A 22,635-nucleotide genomic window follows, 5' to 3' on the forward strand; every position below is an offset into this window, starting at 1 on the left:
CGAGCAAAATAACCAGTTAATATCATAATGGCAGGATCAAGTTCACACATAACAATATTAACCTTAAATGTCAATGGACTAAATGCTCCAATTAAAAGACACAGACTGGCAAACTGGATAAAGAGTCAAGACCCATCAGTCTGCTGTATTCAGGAGACCCATCTCACATGCAGAGACATACATAGGCTCAAAATAAAGGGATGGAGGAAAATCTACCAAGCAAATGGAGAACAAAAAAAAGCAGGGGTTGCAATCCTAGTCTCTGATAAAACAGACTTTAAACCATCAAAGATCAAAGAGACAAAGAAGGCCATTACATAATTGTAAAAGGATCAATTCAACAGGAAGAGCTAACTATCCTAAATATACATGCACCCAATACAGGAGAACCCAGATTCATAAAGCAAGTCCTTAGAGACTTACAAAGAGACTTAGACTCCCATACAATAATCATGGGAGACTTCAACACTCCACTGTCAACATTAGACAGATCAACGAGACAGAAAGGATATCCAGGAATTGAACTCACCTCTGCACCAAGTGGACCTAATAGACATCTATAGAACTCTCCACCCTAAATCAACAGAATATACATTCTTCTCAGCACCACATCTCACTTATTCCAAAATTGACCACATAATTGGAAGTAAAGCACTCCTCAGCAAATGTAAAAGAACAGAAATTATAACAAATTGTCTCTCAGACCACAGTGCAATCAAACTAGAACTCAGGACTAAGAAACTCAATCAAAACCACTCAACTACATGGAAACTGAGCAACCTGCTCCTGAATGACTACTGGATGCATAACGAAATGAAGGCAGAAATAAAGATGTTCTTTGAAACCAATGAGAACAAAGATACAACATACTAGAATCTCTGGGACACATTTAAAGCAGTGTGTAGAGGGAAATTTATAGCACTAAATGCCCACAAGAGAAAGCTGGAAAGATCTAAAATTGACACTCTAACATCACAATTAAAAGAACTAGAGAAGCAAGAGCAAACACATTCAAAAGCTAGCAGAAGGCAAGAAATAACTAAGATCAGAGCAGAACTGAAGGAGATAGAGACACAAAAGACCCTCCAAAAAATCAATGAATCCAGGAGTTGGTTTTTTGAAAAGATCAACAAAATTGACAGACTGCTAGCAAGACTAACAAAGAAGAAAAGAGAGAGGAATCAAATAGATGCAATAAAAAATGATAAAGCGGATATCACCACTGACCCCACAGAAATACAAACTACCATCAGAGAATACTATAAACACCTCTACGCAAATCAACTAGAAAATCTAGAAGAAATAGATAATTTCCTGGACACTTATACTCTTCCAAGACTAAACCAGGAAGAAGTTGAATCCCTGAATAGACCAATAGCAGGCTCTGAAATTGAGGCAATAATTAATAGCCTACCAACCAAAAAAAGTCCAGGACCAGATGGACTCACAGCTGAATTCTACCAGAGGTACAAGGAGGAGCTGGTACCATTCCTTCTGAAACTATTCCAATCAATAGAAAAAGAGGGAATCCTCCCTAACTCATTTTATGAGGCCAATATCATCCTGATACCAAAGCCTGGCAGAGACACAACAAAAAAATAGAATTTTTGACCAATATCCCTGATGAACGTCGATGCAAAAATCCTCAATAAAATACTGGCAAACCGGATTCAGCAGCACATCAAAAAGCTTATCCACCATGATCAAGTGGGCTTCATCCCTGGGATGCAAGGCTGGTTCAACATTCGCAAATCAATAAATGTAATCCAGCATATAAACAGAACCAAAGACAAGAACCACATGATTATCTCAATAGATGCAGAAAAGGCTTTTGACAAAATTCAACAGCCCTTCATGCTAAAAACGCTCAATAAATTCGGTATTGATGGAACGTACCTCAAAATAATAAGAGCTATTTATGACAAACCCACAGCTAATATCATACTGAATGGGCAAAAACTGGAAAAATTCCCTTTGAAACCTGGCACAAGACAGGGATGCCCTCTCTCACCACTCCTATTCAACATAGTCTTGGAAGTTCTGGCTAGGGCAATCAGGCAAGAGAAAGAAATCAAGGGTATTCAGTTAGGAAAAGAAGAAGTCAAATTGTCCCTGTTTGCAGATGACATGATTGTATATTTAGAAAACCCCATCGTCTCAGCCCAAAATCTCCTTAAGCTGATAAGCCACTTCAGCAAAGTCTCAGGATACAAAATTAATGTGCAAAAATCACAAGCATTCTTATACACCAGTAACAGACAAACAGAGAGCCAAATCATGAATGAACTTCCATTCACAATTGCTTCAAAGAGAATCAAATACCTAGGAATCCAACTTACAAGGGATGTAAAGGACCTCTTCAAGGAGAACTACAAACCACTGCTCAGTGAAATCAAAGAGGACACAAACAAATGGAAGAACATACCATGCTCATGGATAGGAAGAATCAATATCATGAAAATGGCCATACTGCCCAAGGTTATTTATAGATTCAATGCCATCCCCATCAAGCTACCAATGAGTTTCTTCACAGAATTGGAAAAAACTGCTTTAAAGTTCATATGGAACCAAAAAAGAGCCCGCATTGCCAAGACAATCCTAAGTCAAAAGGACAAAGCTGGAGGTGTCACGCTACCTGACTTCAAACTATACTACAAGGCTACAGTAACCAAAACAGCATGGTACTGGTACCAAAACAGAGCTATAGACCAATGGAACAGAACAGAGTCCTCAGAAATAATACCACACATCTACAGCCATCTGATCTTTGACAAACCTGAGAGAAACAAGAAATGGGGAAAGGATTCCCTATTTAATAAATGGTGCTGGGAAAATTGGCTAGCCATAAGTAGAAAGCTGAAACTGGATCCTTTCCTTACTCCTTATACGAAGATTAATTCAAGATGGATTAGAGACTTAAATGTTAGACCTAATGCCATAAAAACCCTAGAAGAAAACCTAGGTAATACCATTCAGGACATAGGCATGGGCAAGGACTTCATGTCTAAAACACCAAAAGCAACGGCAGCAAAAGCCAAAATTGACAAATGGGATCTAATTAAACTAAAGAGCTTCTGCACAGCAAAAGAAACTACCATCAGAGTGAACAGGCCACCTACAGAATGGGAGAAAATTTTTGCAATCTACTCATCCGACAAAGGGCTAATATCCAGAATCTACAAAGAACTCAAACAAATATACAAGAAAAATCAAACAACCCCATCAAAAAGTGGGCAAAGGATATGAACAGACATTTCTCAAAAGAAGACATTCATGCAGCCAACAGACACATGAAAAAATGCTCATCATCACTCGCCATCAGAGAAATGCAAATCAAAACCACAATGAGATACCATCTCACACCAGTTAGAATGGCAATCATTAAAAAGTCAGGAAACAACAGGTGTTAGAGAGGATGTGGAGAAATAGGAACACTTTTACACTGTTGGTGGGATTGTAAACTAGTTCAACCATTATGGAAAACAGTATGGCAATTCCTCAAGGATCTAGAACTAGATGTACCATATGACCCAGCCATCCCACTACTGGGTATATACCCAAAGGATTATAAATCATGCTGCTATAAAGACACATGCACACGTATGTTTATTGCGGCACTATTCACAATAGCGAAGACTTGGAATCAACCCAAATGTCCATCTGTGACAGACTGGATTAAGAAAATGTGGCACATATACCCCATGGAATACTATGCAGCCATAAAAAAGGATGAGTTTGCGTCCTTTGTAGGGACATGGATGCAGCTGGAAACCATCATTCTTAGCAAACTATCACAAGAACAGAAAACCAAACACTGCATGTTCTCACTCATAGGTGGGAACTGAACAATGAGATCACTTGGACTCGGGAAGGGGAACATCACACACCGGGGCCTATCATGGGGAGTGGGGAGGGGGGAGGGATTGCATTGGGAGTTATACCTGATATATATGATGAATTGATGGGTCCTGACGAGTTGATGGGTGCAGCACACCAACATGGCACAAGTATACATATGTAACAAACCTGTACGTTATGCACATGTACCCTAGAACTTAAAGTATAATAAAAACAAAACAAAAAAAAGGCAGCTATGGGTTAGGAAAGAGTCCATGTAGTGTCCCGGGCAGAGACTGTGTGGTTGACACCTTGAAGAATAGCAGGCCAACTGTCGAATGGGCCTGGTTGAGCCGGACAAAGTGGGCACCCAGCTATTGGCTGCAGGCAGGGGCTGCACAGACCCAGGGCCACCAGAGGGCCTTCCCCAGACTTCAGCAAACCATACAGCCCATGATGCTGGCCTGGGCAGAGGGCATCTGGCAGCGAGTGGATTTATTTTTGATTATTGTTTTTTCTGGAAGGTGAAGGGGGCTAACAATAATGAGGGGCTTCTTTATAGGAGGCATGTTCCTAAATATCAGAGAGACTCAAGGTAGGGGCTTTGGAGTCAGATTGACTTGGATTTGAACTGTGGCATTGGCACTCACCTCTCCAAACCTCAGTTATCTGTAAAGTGGGGATAATAATAGACCTGCCCTCCTGGGTTTGCTGGGATGAGTAAATGAGATGGGAGTGCATGGGGCTTGGCACAGTGCTGGGTGCACTGCTGGAGTGTCCCCCGGTTTTGCTCCTGGACAGGTGGCAGTGAGGAGAGGTGTGCGCTCTTGCCCATCCCACGATGACAGGTCTTTCAATTCCTCCTCTTCAGTTTGCATAGGCCAGCTCAGGTGTGGGCTTCTGCATCAACCCAGTGGGCTCCTGTTGGACTTGAGCTTCCATTCCTGGACAAGGAATTGCATTTCTGTAATTAATTTGAACATTTTTTCCATGTGACTTTTCTGAGCTGCTATTGCATGCCAGGCTCCATGCTTGGATCTGGGGATATGCAGTGCTGAGAAAGATGCCCAGGATCTGGGGCCACTCTCTAAAGACACCTGCTGCTGCTGGGAGGGACCCCCTTGGATATGGAGGTTGGTCAAGAAGTCAGGAGCCCTCCTGGAGACCACGGTGTGGACTGGGGTCCTTGGGGCTCTACATTCTGTTGTATCACTCTCCTGGAGGCAGCAGAGCTGGACAGAATCAGACCTCCTGGTTCAGCCCTTATTACTAGAGTGCCTGAAGCTCTCTAGGCCCCAGTTTTTTCCTCTGTAAAGCAGGAATGAAAATCCTGCCCTTGTAGGCTTGCTGTGAGGAGGAAATGAAGGGGAGAGTGTGGGACAGTGCAAAGAAGGTGCTTCATAAGCCATAAATGGGGGCGCACTTCCCTCCTCCCCTGGCCCAGCATTCCTGGCAGGAAGGACATCTGCCCTCGGGAGGAGGAGAGGGGACAGTGTTGGTCCCAGCAGCCGTTTCCCATGACTGCAGCCCCACCCCACTGGCATTGATCATACTATTAGTCCAGTTGTCTGCACCTTCCTCAGAGCCCAAGAGCAGCCCTGGCATTTCCAGGGCCTTCCGGCGGCCTGTGATGGATGGCCCCACGGTCCCGTCTTTGCTTGTGCCAGGCCTGGGCGGGTGCGGTATGTGATGGATCAGACCGAGGATGGTATTTTGGAAGGAAAATTCAAATTATATTTCAGGATAATACCCTGCCTCCCTGGCCCCCACCCTACATCCCATTTGTAATCTGGCCAAAGAGGTTCTGGCAGGAGGTAACGAGTTTGTGATGGATGGGCAGACAGCCCCATTAGGCCTGCAGATCCTGCCTCTTAATTAATATAGATGTGGCTTTAATTTGGGGGCTTAGCAGGCATGTTTTCGTGGCGGGGCTCTGTGGGGTTGCAGAGGCCCTGGGCTACCTGTGTTGCTCCTAGCATGGCCGGGCTGCCTGGGCTGGGGTATCCAGCTGTGTCACCGCTCCGTTCTTGCAGAGCTCCCCGCCTCTACTGACCACCAGCCCCATCTTGAGCAGCATGATGTCCCTGGACATGGAACTGGGAAGCAATGACACCCATTATTTCTGGTGTTTCAGATAGGATAGACATTAATAGCCTCAAGAGCACAGATAATAGTAAAATGCAGCAAAATCATTAGGGAATGATGAGCTTTGTGTACTTATCAATTTTGTTTGTTAATATAATTTGTTTAATGATAGGTTTATATAATTTAATCCATACTGGCTGTGTTTAATAACTGGCTTGCAAATTCCTGAAAATGTAACAATAGGCTCTGGCAAAGTGGTAGGATGGGCTCCAGCCCACTAAGTGTGTGTGAGTACAGGTGAGTGTGAACACTGGTGAGTCGGAATACCTGAGCGTGTGTGTGAGTGAATGTGTCAGTCAGGGAGGCCTTCCTTTGCACCCAGACTCAGGCCTGGGGCAGAATCCCAGATGCCACCTGACCTGGCACCCACTGGGCTCAGTCACTGGAGGCTCTGTGGCACCCTGGAGCTCAGACAGAGTGAGGTCCCTCTGCAGAAGTGGCGTCGGGAGGCCCACAATGAGGGGTGGTGGCATCTGTGGGCCCCTTACTGTGGCTTCACTTCCAGCTCTGGTTGCTACTGTCTCTTCAAAGACAGGTTCCCGAGGAAACAAATTAAACCCGAGTAAATATCAGAGGGAAATTATGTAAATTAAATACATAATTTAAAGAACACTTGTCATGAGGTCAGTGGAAAGCTGTGAAGACAGAAGCCTCCCTGTCAGGGCTGGCAAGGCACAGATGGGTGAGGGGCGGCAGCCACACTGGAGAGCATGGGCTGCTGTTCCGAGTGGCCTGCCCCTCACATGGGCTCCGTCCCAGGTGCTTCATATCTGTCCTTCCATGTGCCCCTTACGGTGGTCCTACCCCTAGACAGCCTCACTCTGCCCAATTTAGAGGCATTGGCTAAAGCTCAGGGAACTTAAGAGCCATGCCCAGGCCAGAGATGGCCACCCGTGAGTCCACCTCCCCTGTGGCAGGCCCCAAAACCCAGGCTCTTTCTTCCACGGGGGGCCACAGCCCTGCCTTGAAGTGGCCTCCCTGAGAGCTAGGCAGCAACTGCTCAGGCTGTGGGGACTCTTGGGCGCAGAGTGGGGCTTCAGGGCTCACTCCAGGGCAGTGGCTCTGTTGCTGTCATCCTTTCTCTGCCTCAGAGACAGGAGGCAGTGGGCAGGAGTGGTGGGCTTGGCATGGCTGGGCCCTAGGCCCTGGTCTCAGGGTTTTCTGGCACGCTTGCTGTCCAGAAATGCCACTGTGGCTATCCTATTGGGGGCACACAAGGCCCCACACCCCTCATACCAAAATAGAACCACGCACAGGTCTCCACCTGGGCTGTTGGGTTCCATGAGGCCTTTGATCCTGACATCCTCTCGGTCTGGAATACTCCCTCTCTTGTCCATGCAGAAAATGCCTCTTCATCCTGTAAGTTCCAACTCCTGACTTTCTGAAGGCTTTCTTGAGACCTTCCGTCTGTCTGGGGAAACAAATCCCTTCTCGTGCACTCCCTGGTGTTCCTAGTACATCCTCAAACACTGTTTTCTTGTCCGTTTCCTGTTGGACTCACTGACAGGAGGACAGGATCTGATCCTTCTCTCTAGTATCCACAATAGGGCATGGCCTGGTTGGGCACCAGACATAGGCTTGGGGCAAGCCTGAGTGGGTGAGATAGTGTGGGGCAGTCCCATCACCCTGTCACTGAGAGGGTGGGAGTTGTGGGCAGTGACCAGGGCAGGCCCACACACATTCCCCACCAGAGCAGATCTCGAGACATTGCTGGTCCCAGGGATCAGGAGGGCCCATTGGGTGGGTGGGTGACAGCCCCTGGGTGGCCCTCGGACAGGTCTGCAGAGGTGGAACCCAGCCCAGGTTGCTTCCAAGTTAACTCAGTTGGGGCTGCTCTTTCTAGTAGAATGGGCTTTACTCAGAGTGATAATTTACAGAACTAATGAAGATGCTACATTTCACTGTATAATGTCACTTATTAATACTGATTGCAAATTAACAGCTGGTAATGGCATGCATCACGGTTTCCTCTTGCCATTCTTAAATGCCAGACTCCAGCGTTTGACCAGCCTGCTGCACTGTCTCTCTGGAGTTCTGTATGCCTGTGGTGGCCACTAGGTAGGTCTGGGTGGGGATGGGGGTTTCCATGTGTTGGTGCACAGAGAGCAGAGCCCCTTATGGTAGACAGATCTGGGGTTGAATCCCAGCTCTGTTCTGAGCCAGTGACTTATCTGTGAAATGGGCATACTCTGGTAATTCCCTATGGGTGCTCAGGCTCAGGTGAAATGTGTGTGCCGGGCACCTACCTCAGCATCGCAAACCAGACCATTGCAAACATGATGGGGTTTACAAACCTGCCTCCTTCTCATCCCTTCCCAGGTGCCTTCAGCTTGTTGGTGAATAAGGCTAAAGACCTCTGGCTCTGGAGTCAGAGGCCCTGGATTTGAGCCCCTTCCTAGGCTGGATAAACTCAGGCAAGACATGAGGGTGTCATGGGGATTAAATGAGACAGTATATGCAAATTACTTCACATAGTGCCTGGCAAGAAGACAGACCTTGATAAGATGTGCTGTGTCCTAGTAAACTTGGGCTGCCATAACAAATACCTCATGCTGGGGGGCTTAAACAACACACATTTAATTCTCACAGTCTGGAGGCTGAGAAGTCCAAGATCAAGGTGCTGGATCTGACGTCTGGTGAGGGCACTCTTCCTACTTTGCAGTTGGCCATCTTCTCTCAGTGTGTACACCTGGTAGAGAGAAAAAGATCTCGAGTCTCTTATTTTCTTATAAGGCCACTAATTCCAACCAGGAGGTCTCTACCCTTATGACCCTAGTTACCTCCCAAAGCCCCCTCTTCTAATACCATCACATTGAGGGTTAGGATTTTAACACATGAATTTTGGGGGAGCACAAACATTCATTCTGTAACATGCTGTTACGATTATGCCATCATTGGTTTGGCCATACCATGGAGAGACGTCATCGGGCTGTGGCATTAACAAAATCCAAAGGCATCAGCTTTGGAGTCCCTGGAAATTCACATGTGGCTGTTTGGACAAACACTTGGAAATTACTTCTCTAGATTTGCTTCTCTACTTAAATGAAAGAGGGATCCAGAAAAATACCCAGAGCTCCTTTAAAGCAATGATGTGGGTCGTTCCTCTGTGTTCTGAAGGAGGAGCTCAACTTCTCTGGCCTTCAGTTTTTTCATCTTTCATGATATGGTTAGCCTTCCTAACAAGCCACAGAGAGGGAGAAAAGAAACGAAGCATTGAAGAATCCAGCAGCTCAGGGAGAGGGCACCAAGCACCCAAGGACTGGAGGCGAGCCTCCTGCTGGGCGCCTTCGGCTGGGGTCTTGCTCCTGCCCTGAGGGGCCTGTTGATGCAGGAAAGAAGCTTGTGGGGAAATGCCATGCTGATTCCTTGTCCTGAAAAAATGGCGTCAAAACAGCAGGACTCTGAAAACCATCCCTGTAAATCATAGAGGAAGAACTGCTAAAATCATTACCAAATACCTCAGAAGTGAAAGGTGACAGGAAAATCAAACTTTATTTGTGAAAATTCTAAAAATCATTAGCATATTATGGATTCCTTAAAAATATGATCTCACTCAGTTGATGGAAGGGAATTGTAAATCAAAGGGACTATTTATTGCAGTGGGAACAAGGGACCTGCCAGATTAAAAGAAAATATTGAAGGAGCCAGAGATTTGAAACATGAAAGACAGTAGCAGATAAACACTATGGAATTTTATCCAAATACTGGAACCCAGCTTGGAACACAAGTTGGTGAAGAATTATTTTATAAAGTCATTTTCATCATAACATGTGTAAAATGCAAATCTTGATAATTATGCAAATTAGTTACTTGGCATAATTTACTTAATTCAAAGCACTTAATGTAGCGTGGTATGTTTTTTCCAAAGTGCCAGAGTAGACGTTTATTTTAAATTGTTTTTAATCTCGATCTTCCAGCCTGATTATTTAAAATGTTTTTCCCTGTGTTTGTTTTTTAAATGGAAAGGAGTAGAACTTTGTGGGAAATTGGAACGTGGTTGGATCAGCCGAAGCCTTCCATTGTCAGTGCCCCAGGCAGGGGGTGTGGCTACGGCTCATTCAAGGTCCCTGTGTCTGAAACAGCACACATGTGAACACACAGTGTGAACGTGCCCATATGGGGTCATCCAGACCACCCACTCCCTTTCCTGAATCTGCCCTTATGTGGCTCTGTGGCTGGTTCTGAAACCTGTCTGAGCAGAAGGCTCCTAGGTACTATCAGCCCTTATTAGAGGCAGAAACTTGTTTCCTTTCTCAAAGAGTTTTCAATGACAGACCTTCCCCTTCAAGCCACTTTACAACTTTGGAATTTCCATGATCACAGAAGGGAGAGATGACCTTTTTAGTTTTCTATTGTGTCACCCAATTGTCAGGATGGCACCTCCCTTCTTGATGAGACTCTAGAACAAGAGAGATGATTTGTTCATTTGGGAGCCCTTTTGGGGGCGTTCCCTGCAGTGATGAGAAGGTTGGAAGGGAGCTGACAGCCGCTGAACATCTGTTTTGCACTGTGCCAGCTGTGATGTATGCCCCTCATTGAAGGATCTGAGGCCTCCTAGGAGGAAGGTGGGGCTGGCTCTGCTTTGCAGGTGAGAAAATGGGCTCAGAGAGGTGGTTGCCCAGGATCACCCAGATAGTGAACCCAGGCTTGTGCTTATTCTGTGCACCCCTGGGGGAGCAGGGCAATGGGACTGCTGCTTTGTGCCTTTCCTAAGCTGTGAATCTCAGACCACCATGGAAGACAGTGGTTTTTTTTTTTTTTGACAAGTAAAAGTTATGTTTTTATGATACACAACATGTTTTGATATATGCATACATTGTGGAATGGCTAAATCAAGGTAATCAACATATGCATTATCTCACAGTCTTTTTTTTTTGTGGTGAGAACACTTAAAATTGACTCTTTTATGAATTTTCGAATATGCAATATATTGTTATTAACTGTAGTCAACATTTATACAGTAGATCACTTGAACTTATTCCTCTTGCCTAATTGAAATTTCACCTCCTTTGACCAACATCTCCCCAATCCCTTAACTCCCCAGCTTCTGGTAACTACCTTTCTATTCTCCATTTCAAGTTAAACCTTTTCACATTCCACTTGTGAGTGAGATCATGCAGTATTTGTCTTTCTGGGTTTGATTTATTTCACTTAGCATAATCTGCTCCAGGGTCACGCACATTGTTGCAAATGACAGGATTTCCTTCTTTTCAAAGGCTGAAGAGCATTCCATTGTGCATGTACACCACGTTTTCTTCATCCATCCATCGGCTGGCGAACACCTAGGCTGATTCCCTGTCTTGGCTATTGCAGAGTGCTGCAAGGAGCACGGGAGTTTTAATACAGGTTTTATTATGATTTAAGTATGGCAAGGCCAATACATTAGGAGATGACTACCATTGAAAAGATCGTTTGTTATACTTGCAGATTCCCAGAGACGAGGGCCTGCCTTGCCAGCGGGTGCCACAGGGAAGCAGAAGGGAGGAGGGGGGAAACTATGGGCAAGAGTCGGCTGTGCTTTCCATGGGGAGGAACAGGCAAGGCAGAGTAGGTGGGCTTAGGGTTGGCTGATGGGAATAAGCCCAGTGGGCTCTGGGGCATAGGGTTGTCCCTGGTTGTCTGGTACCTGGCCCTGGGGTGATTGGGACAAGTGTATAGTGTCCCTGAGTGTGAGATCCCAATATAAAATGTGCTTGGGGTTCTGGGCTCTGGATTAGTTGGTTTGCAGATAAAAGGCAAGCTCTGGAGCAAGTTGCTTACTAACCCAGGGAGAGACAGGCCCTCCAGGGTAAGCAAGGCCCCAGATGTCAAAGCATCAAAAGGTAAAAGATGTAAGGAAGGGGTCCAGTTTTAGTCTTCTGCATATGGCTAGCCAGTTATCCCAGCCCCACTTAGTGATAGGGAGTCCTTTCCCCATTGCTTGTTTTTGTCAACTTTGTTGAAGATCAGATGGTTGTATGTGTGCAGCTTTATTTCTGGGTCTTCTTTTCTGTTCCATTGGTTTATGTGTCTATTTTTGTACCAGCACCCCTATGCTGTTTTGGTTACTGTAGCCTTATAGTATATTTTGAAGTCGAGTACGTGATGCCTCCAGCTTCGTTCTTTTTGCTTAGGATTGTCTTGGCTGTTCAGGATTTTTTGGTTCCATATGATACACTCTGAAACTAAAATAAAAGTTAAATAAATAAGTTCATATCTTTGGGAAAATGATATGGTTAATACAGAGGGTGGAGGTTTTTGGGGTGAGGGATGGGATGTCAATCTGGAGGACCTCAGGGCCGGGCCTACCATGAGTGTTGTCTGGGCAGCTGGGATTGTGATGGGGACAGGGGAGGCCTCCCTCCCATCCAGGACTCTCCCAGATGAGACCTTGGGCAAGAAGACTTAGAGCAGTAGCCCTGTGCTGCTGAAGCTGGCGGGACACCATCATTCTACTCACCTGAATGCAGCCCTTGCCTAGGCTCTGGGGGACCTTGTCACCCCACGACGGGGGAGGCCTGCTTCCAGTTTTACCAACAGCTGCTGGATGTGCCATACCTTTGCTGAATTGCCCCTGGGCCTGCTTGGTACCCCTCTGACTTCCACAGAGAGTCATCTACATGGATCGATTGCAGGGAATTCGTTTATTTATGAAATACTCTGCAAATGGAACACATTCTGGCAATAGGAGGTGCTCAAGAAGTGGCAGATGGGAGCCACTCCTTTCTTCAGGGTCAGCGTCAGTCTTACCCTCAGGACCCAGAGCTCCTCCAGGACAGGGCTGTGAAGTTTTAACATTCTGCTCTTCTGGAACCAAGCATAGGGCCTGGCCCAGGACAGTGCTCAGGAAATATGTAAGGAAGGAAGGAAGAGGGCGGGAACGGAGGAAGAGGAAATGCATAGCTGAGAAGCCAAGCTGTGAGGTATGTGGAGGTGAGGCTCCAGATGGATTCCAGCGGGCAGAGGGCAAGGGTATCCCCTGTGATTGGAGCCACAGCGGGTAGTTCTTTGGGTTCTCTTGGAAACGGCAGACCCTGCCACCATCACACCTGCTCTGCTTGCAACAACTATGGTGACGTTAGGAGCTGGTGGTGGGAGGGGAATGTGCAATGAAAGAGGAGAGGAGGCTGGGCAGGGCTCTTAGAAATGAACTTGAATTATGGGTAAACTACATCTGGGAAGAAATTCAAAGCATATCTTTGGGGGCTCAGATAGGAAAGAAGTAAAAAAAAAAAGAAAGTCTGTGGAATCAAAGTTGTGTCTCAGCCTTTGGAAAATTTGCCAATAATCCAAAAACACTTCTAACTGTGAACTTCTCCTGGGTGTGAGGTGGCAGCATTCATACATATATATGTACATTACAGATGGTAAAATATTCTCTATAAGTACTCTCAGTGCCTGGGCCTTTCTCAGAAATTGAAAATAGTAGGGGAAGCAATTTGAAATGTCTTCTTTCACTTCAATTACTTTTCAGAAAGAAAGTATTGAAAATACCCAGTATTAAATATACTATCTGATATTTTTCAGAGGGAGTGGAGGGATAGTCACAGTTATAACCTTAGATTTTTGAAAAAATGATTTTCCTGACTTCAGTTCCTTACTAAGTAGGGCTTTGCCTCCGCCTGATACGTGGTCATCGTGTGGCTGCTGAAGTCACTCCGGGCTTCAGGCAGGTTCCCGCTGCGGTTCAACTTGATTCCGTAAACTTTTACTGTTTCTGACTCTGTACTAGGCACCAAGCCTTGGGGTTTGATAAAGAACACGAATGAGAAAGGCCTAGCTCCTGTTACCCATATATTATGATTTAATGTTATTAATATTATTTAATATTATTAAATTTGAAGGAGGCATGAATTTCAACTTGAGGACTTGAGATGGCCTCAGAGGGGAAGTTTGAATTGGGTCTTGATGGAGGAGTAGGGCTCTGTAAATTTCAAATTGGGAGCATCCCAGTGGAGGGTGTGTGTGTGTGTATGGAGGATGTCCAGGAGTGGGCAAAGAGCTTCTTTTTTTTGGAGCCCAAGGTATATGGTTTGAGGAGGTCATGGTGGAGGCAGGTGATGAATGTTAAAACAAATAGAAAATGCTGTTAGGCATGGTGAAACCCTCACTAAAAATACAAAAATTAGGCGGGTGTGATGGCAGGCGTCTGTAATCCCAGTTACTCTGGAGGCTGAGGCAGGAGAATTGCTTGAACCTGGGAGGTGGAGGTGGCAGTGGGCTAAGATCGCGCCACTGCATTCCAGCCTGGGCAACAAGAGAGAGACTCCATCTCAAAAATATGGTATTAGGACCACAGTCTCTTAGGTACTCAAAATGTCTGGAGTCTATTTTGTGCACAATAATGAAGTCTCTAGAAGACTTTTTGTTTGTAACTTGATTGACTGATAATTTTGAGGATATTAATTTCTTGGCAACTCTTACATAAATTGTGTTATTTGTTGAAGGTTTAGAGGAGGGCTTTATTGTGAGCGGATATAATCTCAAGAGAGAAAATTCTTGTGGAATGTGTTAGAGGGCAGATGCTAGGATCAGGGGACCCTGCAGGACACTGTTGCATGAATCCTAGGGAGGACGTGATAGTGCTGAACCTGAGAAGGGAGAGTGGAACTTGGAAAATGTTTAGGAGGAGAAGTTAAAAGGCTTCCGCCAGTCCAGGATGTGGGCCTCATTAGTACATGTGTGGTGATGCTCTTCTCAGACACGTGAGAACAGATATTGCAGGTAGTACCAGGGGGAAGTCCAGGACTAGTGGGAGTGTGACTGGGAGTGTGTGAGGGAGGAGAAGGGGAAGCGAGTGGGAGCAGAGGGGCATATCATTGAGCTTGCAAGTCCGGGGGAGAGGGCATTAGGCAGGGCTGCAGGCTGGATGCTGGAGAACCGTGGAAGACAAAGACCGAGGAGGGCCCCTGTTTGTTGATGACTTTGGCAGGAGCTTTAGAGCAGAGTCATGGAGCCTGATGCAGGGGGAGAGGGCGAGTGGCCGGGATGTGCTGGGCAAGCAGGGCCAGGTGTCAGAAAGCTGGTGTGGAGGCAGGGAGGGACCTGTGTCCTCTCCTCCCCATGGGTTGTCCCTGGTGCCCACTGACCCTCAGCTTCCTTTCCTGGCAGTTCCACAGTCCAGCCTTGTCATGGGGCGAGCAAGGATCTTCTTCATTTGATGTCAAAGATGCTTCATTCTGGAATTTTCTATGTACTGTTTCCCTCTCCTGGAATGTTCTTCCCAAGGGTTTTCCAGAGCTGCTTCTCCTCACCGAGGCAGGGTCTTCCCTATCCCACCCTGAAGTCCCCTCCAGGCCAGTATTTATTTCTTTGGCTCTTCTCATTGTTGGAAACTATCTTGTTGTCTTTCCTGCTGTTGATTTGTTCTGGTTTGTTCTCGGCCTCTGAAATGTTAAGTTCTGTGATACAAGAACCCCAGGGGCTTATTCAGTTTTGTTTTCCCCATACCCAGGGGAGAGACAGATACAGAGTGCTCAGTGAGTACTGGCAGAAGAAGGAACGGGTGGGTGCTGGCAGGACTCTGGCAGGCTTGGGTATTGGGAAGGCCTGGTGACGGGGCCCCTGAGAGCCCACAGAGGGTGCAGCGAGGCTGGCAGGCAGAGAGGCAATGCCAAGGCCTAACCCGGGCACCGTCACCTTGCATTCCTCGCAGGAGTGGACTGGGCCATGCTCCCCAAGCTTCCTCCTTTCTCTAAGGCACAGGACTCCTCTCTAGGGAGCTCCTCCCTATCCCTGCAGTGTCCAGTGGCCTTTTCCAGAGTCCATGCCTCTCCTGGCTGCCTGGAGACCCAGTGGCCATTCCCTTTCTCGTGCCCATTCTGGATCAGGTTAATGTGAGGCCTGACAAGACCTCAGTCAGCAACCTTCCCCAGGGGCGGGTGGAAGTGCGTGTGGTTGGTGGAAGCTGCATTGGTGATGGTGGGTAGGGCTGGCCAGTGTGTATAGTGAGCTTGCTGGGGAGGCCCTGGGACAAAGTCCAGAGCCCTGTGGGAGCCAAGGGATTCCAGGGGAGGGGCGCTCACTCTGTGGCCCAGTGGGGGAAACCCCAGATCTGTTCATTGTCTACAGTCTTGGGGAATTCTCTGTGAGCAGCAGCAGCAGCCAGGTATTTTTGGGGGTGGGGGATGGGGTAGGGTGGAATTACAAATTCGGTTTCTTGAAGGGAGAAAAGGACTTTGTGGGAGAAGTGGGCTTCCGTGGCCCCATTCCTGGAGAGTAGCAGGAGGGCTGCAGCATGGGCTTGGGCTCCCCACTGTTACTCTGCCTCCAGCCCCACCCCAAGTGCAGCTGGACAGAAGCTTCAGGGGAAGGAGGCTGAGAGTTGACCTTGTCAGCCAACTGGGAGCAGGTGGTGGTAGCCAGGGGCTGTGGTCCCTCAGGAACACGAACACTGGCTTCAGCTGGCATCACTGATTTCAGGCGTGAGGAGCCACCGCTGGCAGGGAGCTTAAACTCTCTCTGATGGATTGTAAACCCTCAGCCCCATTAGGGGCTGCTGGAACAGAAGCCAGAAATGCAGCAGTGGGAGGTAAAGAGGAGCTCTGAGGGCTTGTGTCCTCCCATATTGCATGTTCTCATGTACTCAGGATGCCAAGACAGTTGCTACCTGCCCATGGCATCTCCTATTCCCTGAAGAAATGAAATAGTCCTATGGGTTGAGATGGTTTTAGGTAGAGGGAGCTCAGAAAAGGGACTGAAGGAGACTTTAACCCCAGCCTGAGAGGACTGGCCATGCTGGCATGAGGCATAAGGTCCCTGGAGCCACATGGGTGTCCCTACCAGACTCATGGACTTATGCAAGCCCTCATGGTACACAGATGTGGAGAAAGGTATGCTCTGTAGACATGGCCAGTCTCTGCCATTTTAAAGACTTGCAGTGGCCTTAGAAGATGCTGGAAGGAGCAGAAGCTTATAAATGACAGGTCTCAGGATCCCACCTTCATGCCCATCATGCAGCTGTGCTTGGATCTGGGTCACAACCCAGAGGACCATGAGGGCCATGAGGACCACTGGTGTTCTAAGGAAGGGACAGGGCTGCAGAAGCTCCCTGTGGACATGTGGCCTCATCCTGGGGCTGACTAGCACTCAGCCCTGTGTGGACAGTTCCACAGGTAAGCTGTGGCAGGGCAATTTTTAAAGGCAAAGGTGTTGCTCTTTCACTTAACGTTTTCATAAGCTATACCAGATACAGTGCATCCGATGACCTTGATCTATCAGTTTGTTATTGCTGGGAAACAAACGATCCCAAAACTTAGTGGCTTAGAACAGCAGTCATTTATTATTTTTTATGAGTCTATAGGTCAACTGGGCAGTTCTGCTCTGGGCTTGCTCGTGCATCTGAGTTCGGCTGCTTGCAGCTGGGGATGGCTGCCTGGGTGCCTGCCTCACTCTTCTCTGTGTGTCTCCAGCAGCTGGCCTGGGGATATTCTCATGGTGGTGGCATGGTCCAAGAGTGGAAATGGAAATGCACAAATGCTTTTTTCAAACCTCTGTGTGCATCAAGTTTACTACTGTCCCATAATCAAAGCGGGTCACTTGGCCGAGGCCGGAGCTGGAGCTGGAGGAGTCCTCACAGTGAGAGAACAAAAAGCCTGGGATTAGGAGCCTTTGCCAGGGGCCTTAAGGCAGCCAGTCTCCCATATTTAGGAATATCGTTTACACCACACTGGTTAAAGGTGGTTTCTCCAGGCAGTACCAGGCAATAGGACTTTCTGTGATGATCAATCTCATATGATCTATATCTGTGCTGTCCAACATGGTAGCCACCAGCCAGATGTGGCTGTTGAGTACTTGAAATGTGGCTAGTGCACCTGAGGAGCTGAGCATGAGCATGTAATTGTGTTTCTCTTCAATTAATTGAAGTTTTAATGGCCATATATGGCTAAAAGTTGTGTTATGTACAGCCCAGATCCAGGGGGAAACCCTCATTGGCACCCATGGAAGGCTGTTATGTGCCCAGCACAGCTGCCCACTGCTGGTTTTGGTGTGGGTGGCCGCTGGGTGCTGAAATGTCCTCCAGCTTATGATGAACAGATTTGCATTGTGCTGTGCTCCAGAGAGGGCAGGACTGGGGCTGACACCAGCGCTTGTGTTTCTGGTTGGAGCTCTTGAGCCATCTCTGCACGCTTGCCCTGCTACTCCCTCTAATTGGTTAAGAAAAGGTCTTTATCTTCTTCACCTTTTCTTTCAAGAAGCTTGGGAGCTACAGATCTGCACAGCCCTGAACAGGCTAATGGAGACTGAATTGCCTCTCTGGGAACCCAAAGGGTGTTGACAGCCTGGGGCTTGTGTGTTGGGGGCCTGGAGCACCGGTGCAGGTGTAAGGCACCGTATTGTCCTCAGTTGGCTACCTTTCCTCACTTTGGGGGAGGCCTGTGCTGGCCACTTCATCCCGGCCCTGGGGCTGGCTCTCCTTCCTGTCTGACACAGTGGGAAGAGCAACACCGAGACCCCTGTGCTTTGTGAAGCCAGTGGGTTAGGTCACATGGCTGTGCTCCAGGGACCAGGCTGCTGATGGACAAGGGGCCAGCTGAGGACATGGTTGGATGGTCACACATTTGCCATCTCTAGAGGGCCCCAGGGTTCTCATTTGTATGCTACTGTGCCCTCCCCATGCACCACCAGGAGGTGGGCTCCCTGTACTCCCAGGTGCAGGCTCCTGAGACACAAGCAGGTGGCCTGCACAGGAAGTGTGGTTCCTCAGAGTCCCAGGAAAATGGTAGTTGGCGATTTTCATCCCCATTTGACAGAGAGACCTTCAGGCTCAAAGGGGATGGTGATTTGCCTGAGAGCTTCAGGGACTGCACTGAGTCCTAGGTGTCAGGGTTCCTGGCAGGTGCTGAGGCCCTAGTCCAGGGCTTTCCCCCTGCAGTGGGAAGGGGGTCCCTGTGCACAGCTCCCAGCACCCTCATTACGATGGCCATAGTGCTCTGCTCTCCTCCTTCGTGCTGCTTGATTCCCCATGATGGCTCCTGTCACACAGTCCAGCTGGGACTACACTTAGTGGTGAGCCTGTCCTCTTGGCACAACAGGGAGCCCGGGACTTCTGCAGCAGCTTGCATGGCACTTGGCATGAGTGTAGACCAGGAAGTTTGCAAAATGAGTACAGAGAGAGTTTTGGAGAGGGACTGGTCAGGAGCAAAACCTGGTTGAACTAACACTGTTTATTTGGATTTCTATCTTGGTGACTGCATGGGCCAGGCCGTGCCTGTGGGCATCCCAGGGCATGGGGACAGTGAAGCTTGTGGATCTGGGCAGACCTAGAGTGTCCTTTGGAGGGTGCGACTCAGGCATGGGTCTTGCTTATGGGAGGTGAAATGCAAGGATGGGCCAGATGCAAGAAACATCCCAGGCTGTGAAAAAATGGTCTGTGGATTGAGACTCTGGGCTGCACATGACCCACCTTTGGCAAGCAAAGGCATTCACTGGCTCATGAAACTGGAAATTCGGGAGAAACAGGCTTCAGCCTCACATGGACCCAGGGGCTGAAATGACATCATCAGGACCATGTCTTACTCTCAGACCTGCCTGCCTCTGTTCCTGGGCATGTCTATTTTTGGGAAAGCCAAATGGCTTCTACAAGGCTGCTGCTAAAAGATGATTTTGGCACTGGTTGAAAAAACTTTAGCACCCTCAGGCCTCACAAGGATAGATTTGTAGCAGTGTGCAGTGCAACTATGTTGGCTTCCAGGTTCCTTCTTGTTGAATCTTCCATCCCTGGGTGGTTTGTGCCTACAGGCCTCTCTCCCAGTGATCACCAGCGTGCCAGGATGGGCTCTCTCTGTACCTCCTTGAACCCCCCGCTCATCCCTGATCCAGTCAGGATGTGGGCTTCTCTCTGGACTTGGAGTGAGAGTCACTCCAGCTGGAAACAGGCAGGAGGAATGTTTCATCCAGGAAAATCAGGTCCCTGAAGCCAGATGGGGTCCCACACCTCAGGGCTGGGGTGCCGTGGTGCAGGCTGTACATTTGCGGGATTGGTGCAGGGACTGAGGGCTTGAACTGCCCATCTGCTGAGGCCAGGCCCACTCCAGTCAGTGGCCTCAACTCACCATGGTTGGTCAAGGAACCTCATGTGGGGAGCAGAGGGAGTTGGAGCGGACTGGGGATGTCAGGCCCAGGGACCTCCAGCAAATGTGGCCTGAAGGCCAGAATTGCTGTGATTGGGCCCATCTAGGGAGAGAAAGAGAGCTTGTCATGAATCAAGGGCACGTTCTGGCCATAGGACCTGTTGGATGGCATCCAACCTGTTGGGGAGACAGTCAGCCAAGGCTGGACACTGGTGAGCGTGACTGAGTCTATGCCGGTATCCTCCAACCTCTGTTTAGGGGAATCCCTGAGGCAGACTTGGACCCTTGTTTTTCGCGGTGGCCTGCAGGGGTGGAACGTGTTGGAGTTAGACACCCTCCCTGGTGCATTCCCACTTAAAGGTGATTTTTCTCCTCCTCCTCTTCTCCCACTGCTCAGATATCCGTGGGCTTCAAAGCTTTCTGGACCAGGCCTCGCGGCTGGGCCTTGACGTCTCTTTACAAAAGGTGGACAAGAACATTAGCCACGTATTCACCAGCCTCTTCACCACAATGAAGACAGAGGAGCTGAATCGCTACCGGGACACGCTTCGCCGCGCCATCCTGCTGCTCAGCCCGCAGGGAGCCCACTCCTTCATCAACGAGGTAGGTCGTGGGGGCCTGAGGCCTCAGGGGCCTGGTGCCCAGGGCTCTGCAGAAGATGGCTCAGGTGGGCTGTAGGGCACAGTCGTCTTATGCACGGCCTAAACGGACATGGAGACACTTGGGTGCTAGGCCCACAGCACACAGCCTGTGAGGGGGGATTCTCTGAGCACTACTTGGTTCCTGATTGTTCCCGAACAGGTGACTCAAGGCCTGCCCAGCCTCTGAGAAGCTGTGGGGAGGCTGATGGGAAGCCTGTTTGCAAGTCACTGCCAGAGATTTCTGAGGCAAGACTCAGGCCTTTTTTTTTTTTTTTTTTTTTTTCCTTTTTAATTTTCCTCTCTTTGTTGACAGGTGTAAGCCTCTAGGGATAAAATAAATTTCCAGCTTTCTGCAGAGGTGGGTAGGTCTGCCTTGGGATTTCTTAGCACCTGGAAGAGGTGTCTTTGCCTATCGTTGAAGGATACATTGGACGTTCTTATTTTTTTGGCACTTGGGCTAATAATCAGTGTGTATTTCTTTTATAAACATCTCTGTTCGAGATTGGAGCCTTCTAATGAAGACAGGGCCCATCAGTTTAAGAATCCATTAGTTAGTAAAGAATCCGTTCATTTGTAAAGAATCCATTAATTTGAGAACAAACTAGAAATAACCTATGAGTTGGCTGATTGGCGCCGGCCCAGGTAGTCTAATGGCAGAGAGGTGATGGGCTGGAGTTGGCAGGTCTCCCTCTGGCCTGGGTTGGTTTTGGGGGTAAGCTGGGGATGTGGTGTGCCTGGGAGCAGAGGCGGATTGAACAGGTCACAGGGTGGCCAAGAGCTCCCTGCAGATTCTCCAGACAACCCCAGTCACCTTGCTGGTCCTCTCTGATTGAAAGTAAACTGAAGTGAAGCATGGCATTATGCTAATTCCATTTGATGTTCTTTGCTTGCTTATTCTGCTTTTCCCTCTAATTAATTATTACTCAGAATGCTACCTCATGCATCAGGAGCCAGCCCAAAGCCCACTGCTGGGGAACTTAAAGTTTGGAATGCTTAATATGGTACAATTGGCCGGCAGCCCTGATGCTCTCTGCTAAGCAGGCCCCGAATCACGCCGGTGGTCCGTCAGGCTGTGATGTCCTGTCGGCTCCCGGCATTTTCACCAGAACATGTTGCCCTGTATGAAGTGATTCAGTCCAGTAATGGGCAGCCTGGGATTAGCAGCACTAACATGTCCATTCTTTCTCAGAATATACCCAGCTGTGCGTTTGCAAAAGTCTGCTCAGGGGATGGCTCTTCTGGCAGTATTTCCTCAGCTGGAGTCTGTACTGGTGATGGTGTCAGCTAATCTCATTGCCGTTCCCCTCGCTTCTTGCTTCTCGTCAATTCCTTGCCCCTTCCCCTTGCTTCCTTTCCTCCTTGCTCTGCTGTGAAGCTTGGGGGTGGAAAGACTATTGGTTTTGGAGCTGAATGGATTTGGGGGCAAGTCCCAGCTCCCTGAATTATTATTTGTGTGACCTTGGGCCATTTGCATCACCATCTTAGCCTCTGTTTCTTCATCTGTTAAAAGGGATGAAGGAGACAGCTATGATAAAGCATTTAGCGTATAGCTTTTTAAGAAGCATCTGTTTTCTTTTCACTGCACATATTCATGCATTTTCCTTCTAGAGGATTTTAGCCCTTTCCTGTTTCTAGCCCTGTGAGGATTTAACACATAACTAAGACTGGCCTAAGGGTGTTATTTCCAAGTGGTTAATTATGCAAGCGCCTGCAGTGGTGGATTCCTGGGCTTGCTTTGTCCTGCTCGCATTGCTGGGTGTGATGGGACTGGGGATGCCTCTGGGGTGGCCACTCTTTTTTTTGTCAGGCCATTATTTTATTTTTAAATTTCAACTTTTATTTTAGATACAGGGGGTACATGTGCAGATTTGTTACATGGGAATCTTGTGTGATGCTGAGGTTTGGAGTACGGATCCTGTCACCCAGGTGGTGAGAATAGTATCCAGTAGGTCGTTTCTAAA

General features: G+C 48.0%; 1 protein-coding gene across 1 annotated transcript in view; it reads left to right on the top strand.

The window, feature by feature from the left end:
* Positions 1-22,635, top strand: part of GRID1 (glutamate ionotropic receptor delta type subunit 1) — a 791,729-nt gene that overhangs the window by 214,971 nt on the left and 554,123 nt on the right. Inside the window, exon 4 of the mRNA XM_030940876.1 lies at positions 20,431-20,636. Within this exon, the coding sequence (XP_030796736.1) occupies positions 20,431-20,636 (206 nt within the window). The remainder of the gene's footprint in view (positions 1-20,430; positions 20,637-22,635) is intronic.

Source organism: Rhinopithecus roxellana, chromosome 11 (genome assembly GCF_007565055.1).
Source record: "Rhinopithecus roxellana isolate Shanxi Qingling chromosome 11, ASM756505v1, whole genome shotgun sequence".
Taxonomy (NCBI): domain Eukaryota; kingdom Metazoa; phylum Chordata; class Mammalia; order Primates; family Cercopithecidae; genus Rhinopithecus; species Rhinopithecus roxellana.